Source organism: Cyphomyrmex costatus, unplaced genomic scaffold, assembly GCF_001594065.2.
Source record: "Cyphomyrmex costatus isolate MS0001 unplaced genomic scaffold, Ccosl1.0 scaffold182, whole genome shotgun sequence".
Taxonomy (NCBI): domain Eukaryota; kingdom Metazoa; phylum Arthropoda; class Insecta; order Hymenoptera; family Formicidae; genus Cyphomyrmex; species Cyphomyrmex costatus.
Window position 1 is genome coordinate 448,642 of NW_017275847.1, and position 7,248 is coordinate 455,889.

At 35.3% G+C, this 7,248-nt stretch overlaps 1 protein-coding gene across 1 annotated transcript in view; it reads left to right on the top strand.

Annotated features, from left to right (window-relative positions):
• LOC108772272 (uncharacterized) overlaps positions 1-6,719 on the top strand; it is a 50,539-nt gene extending 43,820 nt beyond the window's left edge. The window contains exons 10-13 of the mRNA XM_018537776.1: positions 406-521; positions 734-944; positions 1,240-1,731; positions 4,613-6,719. Of these exons, the coding sequence (XP_018393278.1) occupies positions 406-521; positions 734-944; positions 1,240-1,731; positions 4,613-6,599 (2,806 nt within the window). The 3' untranslated portion in view covers positions 6,600-6,719. The remainder of the gene's footprint in view (positions 1-405; positions 522-733; positions 945-1,239; positions 1,732-4,612) is intronic.
• The last annotated feature ends 529 nt before the right edge of the window (positions 6,720-7,248 follow it).

Sequence of the window (7,248 nt, forward strand, 5' to 3'; positions counted from 1 at the left end):
AGGATTACAATATTGCTATTCAATATTTTAAATATAAGAGCTTATTTTTGAATTGTACAATCCAATAAAAGGATTTAGATTTCACGTTTGTTAGTTTTAAATTATACAAAATGTCCATAATATGATAATTTTAAAAGAGCATTCTGAAAATTCTATAAAATGGAATCCTATAGGGAATCTAACTGCGCAATATCTTTACAATAACAGAAAGAAAACAGTATCGAGTATCCCTATGGACTCTTCTGGATTATCCGATATCTTCTTCTCCTATATCACTCCAATTTCCTGACGGTATTAATCCCAAGCTGCCCTGTACGACCTAACAAAAGTTATTGGGCGTTTCTGCAGTTATATATACATTAATCATTCGCGATTATTTATCAAAGAAATTATTCAAACCCACAGGAATCCGAACATTGCGAAGCGATATCCCTATCTGACTAATGTGTTCAAAGAATGGGGTCATTATGATATCGAGTGGCCAGAATATGATCCTGTCAATCAAACGTATTTCAATTTAAGTAAGTCTGAAAGTATGCGAATGCTAATAAAAACAGCTCTTATATTGAGAGATTAAAAATTTATTTTTCTGTGTTATTTTACTATCTCCATTTATGCATCGTATAACTGAATAATGATAAAACAAAATCTATTATCTCAAGTTTGGTTCATGTCGAGAATTCTATTTTACGGCTTATTTAACATGTTACACAATATCCTCCCTTGCACACAGCCATACCGCCTAACATAGGTGCGCACTATCGTTTGGCGGAGATGCAGTTCTGGAATGAGGACCTGCCCAATCTGCTCAGGCACCCGAATAAAGACATTTCGGGCCCGACACGACCGAGAGGACCGCGACCACAGATTCTTGACTTTGCCGACGGGATTGGCAAATATGCCAACAATACTGTTAATCGGAAATATGAAAGCTACGATACTAGGTCAGTAACAAGGCCAGCGAATTAATTTAACTCTTTGAAATCGTTGAATGTATTGTACATCACCGTTAAAACAATTTCTTACAATTTTGGATTATCTCTTTTATGATCTCTAACAAATATAAATCTGTAGACAATTTGTAAAATTTAATTTTGGAAACTTTGGAGAGTAATAATTTCGAAAAGAAATTAATATGAATTTAAGTAACTTGTTTGATTTGATGTAATCTTTAAGTACATATATAAAGAGTAATTATTGCATTCTTTTATGAAGAGTTATATGGATTGTGTAAGACAGGTATACATCTCCGTCTAGCATTACGGATTCTAACACGGAGAAGACGCCGTTTTCAACTTTGGTTACAACGGGTGGGAGCGTCGGCGAGAGTTCGACAATAGAGCCAAGCACGTTAAGGACCTCGTCAGCTATGATGATGGTGATTGTTTTCTTCGTAGTGTTTATACTGATAAACTTCACAGCCTTCCTATTCATCTATTATAAGAAGCAGAACATGAAGGGAAAGGAGAAATCGTTGAAGAGACGAGGTAGCGAGAAGAAAAACGACTCTGTCAAAAGGTCGAAGACTGATAAACACGAGAACCATTACGGCCAGATAGGCTACAAAAGCGACAGCAAGCCAGATTTGAACGACGTGATAAAGAACGACAAGGCATACGACAACAACTCTAACTTTGGACGCAGATCGAAGTTATCAAGGCAAAATTCTAGCTCCACCATTGACACTCACATCAAGGTTAGAGAATGGATTCAGCAGGAGATTGTGCATAGGTCAGTGAAGCTCTAAACAATGTTTTGCATGATAATAATTAAACTTTGATCTTTTTAAAAGACTACATACGTAACATATGGTATAAATTCACACGGAATATAATAGCACCTAAGATCCAGCTCGACCATTAAAGGCAATTTCTTATTGGTTGTGTTTCTCACATGTATGGTCCTATAAGATTTAATATTTAAATGTTGTTTGATCTTTTTGTTTTAAAATAAAATTATGAATAATATTCTATTATAAGTAATATATAAATATCAGTATAAAAGCTTTTGATGAAATTTAATTAATTATAAATGATCAGATACAAATAATTATTATAAAAAGGGATTGAAGTTTGATATATTTTACTTATTTAGAAATCAAGATTCTTTGTTGTTTTAAATTTTCAACAGCTTTATTTCATGAAACTACTTTATTATGTAATTAATTATTCGAGAATTTCTTTAAAGGATTTCTGCTATCTAGAGAAAACTTATTCTTTAAAATTTCATGAGATCAAAAATGCCATTTGGAGAATTACACTTTCAAATAAAGTTTAATGTAATTTATGTGCTTTCGATAAAATAAATAACTTAAATTAATGTATATGTTATATTAAATTATTCGCCATTTTAATACCATTCTACCGTATACCATTCGATGCTCTAGTAGTAGTCAACGTTTTGAACTCAATTTGTATGTCTTTCCTAATTGCGAAGAGCTGAAGATACTCGTAGAACGCTTACCCTCGCAAATTCGTCGATCGTGGTAAGGGCTGCGACCCAGTAATCCAATTAGGGGTTCCGCTTAAAGAGTGGCTTTGAGACGTGGCCCGTATCACTCAAATCAGGAAATTCAGTTCCCTTTCTCTCTTTCGCTATCGAATATTTCGTTAGATGCATTGACTCGTGGAAAACGTTGGCAAGTGCTGCCCTACAAAGTTAATTGAACTCGACTTACAGTTCGATTTCGTCTCTCGTTTATTTAACAAGCAATATCTGGTTTGCAAATCGTAATATTGTTTTTGTTTTTACAGCATTAAATTTAAAAAATACTAACAGAAGAAAATACAATTTAGAGGAAATGTTATGTACAGACATAAAATAAAGAATTGTTGTAGAATTTGTAACATGTATAAATTGCGTATTAAATATTTCATAAAACATTTTACATCTATAATTTTAATTACATTCTTGAACAAGAGAAAAATCTTTTCTGTGAGTTATTAAATAGACTTTATTTTTGCATCGTAATATTTACTACATATATATATATGTGTAGTAAATATTATGTAGTACATATATATATGTATATATATATCTACATATATATTGTATGTGTGGATGTATGTTGTGTGTATAAATCGCTTGTTGGTTCATGAAATGCGGTTACAACATACGATGTAAACTCGTAAAATTATATCTGAAATGTGTGTTTAATGATAAATGTGCATTATAGAACACCATATATGAAATAAACAAAACGTAATATATCATTAAGTAAATGTGTTTGGTAAAGTACCTTTTTGCTTGTCGGTATAACGTACAAGATTAAAAGTGATTAATTAACTTCAGGACGTGAAAATGCAACCGCTATTATTACTGGTTGTTACCAAAATTGCAAAATTAATGCATACCTTTCATTTGCGAAATTGTAAAATGGTATTCTATGATCAATAACTCCCAATAATTGGACGTAATAACTGCTCAGTTATAACAACTAGTAACATTATCTAATGGCATTAATTTTGGATTTTGCGTAAAATTTACAGAAACATGTGTTGTTACACTAACTCGCATGATGGTTACTTCTTTTAACTGAAACGTCTATTGTTCATTATTTAAATACATTAAAAAACTTTATAAAAAGAGGAAAAGATCAACTGGAACCTATGCATAACCAAAATGTTATATACAAGATCCCTTTTGTGATACGAGTTGGTCAAACAAAGAGACAGTTAAAGATCAGATTTCCCTTTCCCCATCCTAATATACCCTTCCTTTTTCCCTTTCTTGCGATTATCTGTTCTCAGTTTATCCTGACATTACGTTATCTGACATCGTCGAAATCACTCGCTCGATAACACTTCTTTTGCAAATTTGTTCAGATTTCGTAACTACATTTCACATATAACTATTGGATTTCAACTGTCTGCGTTATTTTCAATATTTTATCTATTCTAATATTTCTTCTAACTTCTTGTAATAAGACTATTTCTGTTTTACTGCCTTGACTAATACGTTTTTATTTATGGACTTTCAACTTTTTATCACTCTGACTATTTTAATTTATGTAATCACAACAGTAAAGGATATGAGGACTGCATTACCAGAATAATTTTATAGATTTTAAATAGTTTCATAATTATAATTTACTGTAACATTGATAATGACGCCCCATCGGCGTCAAAACGTTTTTTGTAATATTTTTATTATTTTGAATTAAAGTTTTTTTTGTTATTAACTGGCTCTTAGCTCTTCGTTTGTCTTTTGCTGTATTATTTAAATGTGTTTTACATTAGCATCCAACGCTGATTAAATAACTTTTCAAGCTACTTTCTGTTGTAAAAGAGTAAAGGTTGAATTTGCTATAGTAATGTTATAACGATGTTACCATTAGCGAACAGAAAAAAATAAATATTATTGTTACCGAAAAAAAGTAACGGTAATGGCGTTAAAAGTAACACGTTACTTCCCAACCCTGTTAATAAGATTATAAAAATAATTACATAAATTCTTTTAATAATTTAAACAACTTTATAATTAATAATGTAAGATTAGTGTTAAATTTGAAGAGTTTCTTAAATGTATTTATTTTATTGGTCGTGTAAACATTTTTTTTTAAATTATGAAATCAATCGGAATTGTATCTATTAGTTCTGTTTTGTTTATATAGATGTTCCCCGAGGTTTTTACGTAAAACGCGAGAAACATTACAAAAAGAGCATCAGGAGAAACTGACTAAGCAGCAACAAGAAGAGAAGCAACGCTTAGAAGTAGAAGCGTTGAAGGAGAGGAAAGACGAACCGATTTACGATGAAAGCCCAGCGTTGGTTGTGCGCCCTGGAAAAAAGTCGAAATTACCAAAAATTTCTGTAGCTATTGACGCTACGCCAGCAACCAGAACGGAATCCATTCTGAATCAAGTGCCGATCGAATTAACAAAGAGTATCGAAATAGCTAACGAGCAAAGTCCACAGCAGCTGATGACCCCTGAAGTGATCGTCATAGAACACCATCATTCTAGGAGCGATCCTCTGCCAATGGAGAACATTTTAAAGACAATGAAACCGAATTTCTCCACTCCCAGGATCTACGAGTCGGATTCAGGAAGCGCGAGTAGTCTGTATGCCAAAATTAATCCTAAATTAAAGTCTCGTTTGCCTCGTCCCGGTCCGGGAACAAATATCGAAGAATCGAAGTATGAAGATCCTCACGATGAAGAGATCTACATAAAAACTGGACCAGTCTTAACGACCTTTGGTACAAGCGATGTAAATGTCACGTGTCGGGAACCGACTATGGAAAGAGAATGCATCAGCCCTGAAGAAGCCTTGAAGACAATAAAACGTCGAAATTATCCCAAAGTACTGCCAGATATCGAGAAGAGACGATCACTTCCGGCACCGAGTAGTCTCTTTGTACCGAAACAGTACGCGAATTCGTTACAAGACTATAAGAGTGGTAATCGTGTAAATTTACTTTCAAATCTACCACCGTTACCACCTCCAAGAATATTTGGAGCCTCCAAAAGCCTAGAAAAAAGCGGTTTCTTCACCGAAGAAAACGAAAGTCAGATCGAAGATGAGCCACTAACGACAAACCTGCATGTAGGTCCATTACTAAAAAAGCCAGACACCGGCAGAAATAACTCCGATCCTAACATAATCGATTCCTTGGAAGGAAATAGAAATGTCCAGTCTGGCGGAAGTGTGGATGCTATTTATGCTAACCCAAAGTGTCCGCTTCATGGGAGTCAATATCCCTTCTCATCGACTTCGCAGAGTGTTGATGGCGATCTTGGCAAGTCTTCCGGGCTTTTGGACGTAGGCAACCCAAATTGGTACAAACCGTGCGAATCGTCAGGCATAATGACGTCGACCACATCGGAACCGCAAATCGTGATCAGCAAGGATGAGAGAAATGCCGTTGGTACTGTAATACCCATGGTAGAACCAAAGATCGTGATCACACCAAGAGTATTTAATCAATGTCAAGTCAATCGACAACCAAGTCCAACAGCGCGTTCCGAGGATAAGATCGAGCATGAAATGAAGACGATTGATCCGGCGCGAAACGGAGGATTATCGGAAAATTCAAATACTTCAGGCAGTTTAATGATTTTAAGAGAAACGGAAAGAAGGGAGCCGCGGATAATCATTACGGCACGGGAACCGAAGAATTGTGCCCCGGTGGGCAGTCTAAAACAACCGAAGATCATCATAAAGCCAACAGCGACTCTACCGAGAAGCAGGGATCAGAGGAATATACCGAAGGTGTCAGCCATACCGTCGCCAGAACAGCAGAATTGTCAGAACAGCGAACGAGATAGGGCTCTGGAACAAAGGGAAAAGCCGTCCCTGAGGGAGAAGCCGAAGGTTACGAGGATTCCGTCGTTTTCGCGCAGGAGGGAAGAGGCTGGTATTGAAAAGCCGTCGTACATAGAGAAGACAGAAATCGCGCCGAGAGTGGAGGCGCCGGCCAGTAAAATCACAAACGCGCCATCGACATCCGACGCCAAGTCAGGCATACCGACGCCAACGACGACGATGATGCCGAAGAGCGAGAAGACCTCCAGCACGGACTCGTCGTCCGCCAGCAACGGGAATTCCAGTAATTCGAATACCGGTACGATCAAACGGAAGCCAGCGAACAAGAAATAATTGGCCGGAGCCAATTCGAGAGCCACGTGTTATATCCCGTCCTATTTCGCAAACGCGTAGATGGAATGCAGATGGGTCTCCGACCAAGTGTCGATGCAGTCCTGCTGGCGCCCAATCTCTTCCACGAAACATTCGCAAGTGTGTGCATATTTGTAATAGTAATGAAATTAACGAAATAACACTGTTCTCTTTACATTTAAATTAATCTTAAATTGTTTTTTAAAATTTTTCTTAAAATCAATTCTTATTAAATCTATCGATTATTCTTTTTAGGATATTAGTATTTATTTATTATTAGTCTAGATACATAGATGTTGCAATAACGTGTGTTATAAACAACGCTAGCGTCCAAGTATAATGTTCTGTATTATCATTATTATTATTATTGCATCATGCTATTTTTTTTATCACTAATTAGATTTATGCGATACACATCTAAAAAATTGACAAAATAATTTGAACACTTGAGAAATATATTACTTATTTTAATTTACTGCTGGATTTATTAATAAGTAAGTAGTATATACATATGTACATATATACAGGATGTCCGGAATTTAAATGTCAAAACTTTGGGAGCGTGTAGGGGATCGATAAATTAAGAAAAAAGATTTCTGTAGAGATATGTTCGCTTTTGTTTCATTTTGGA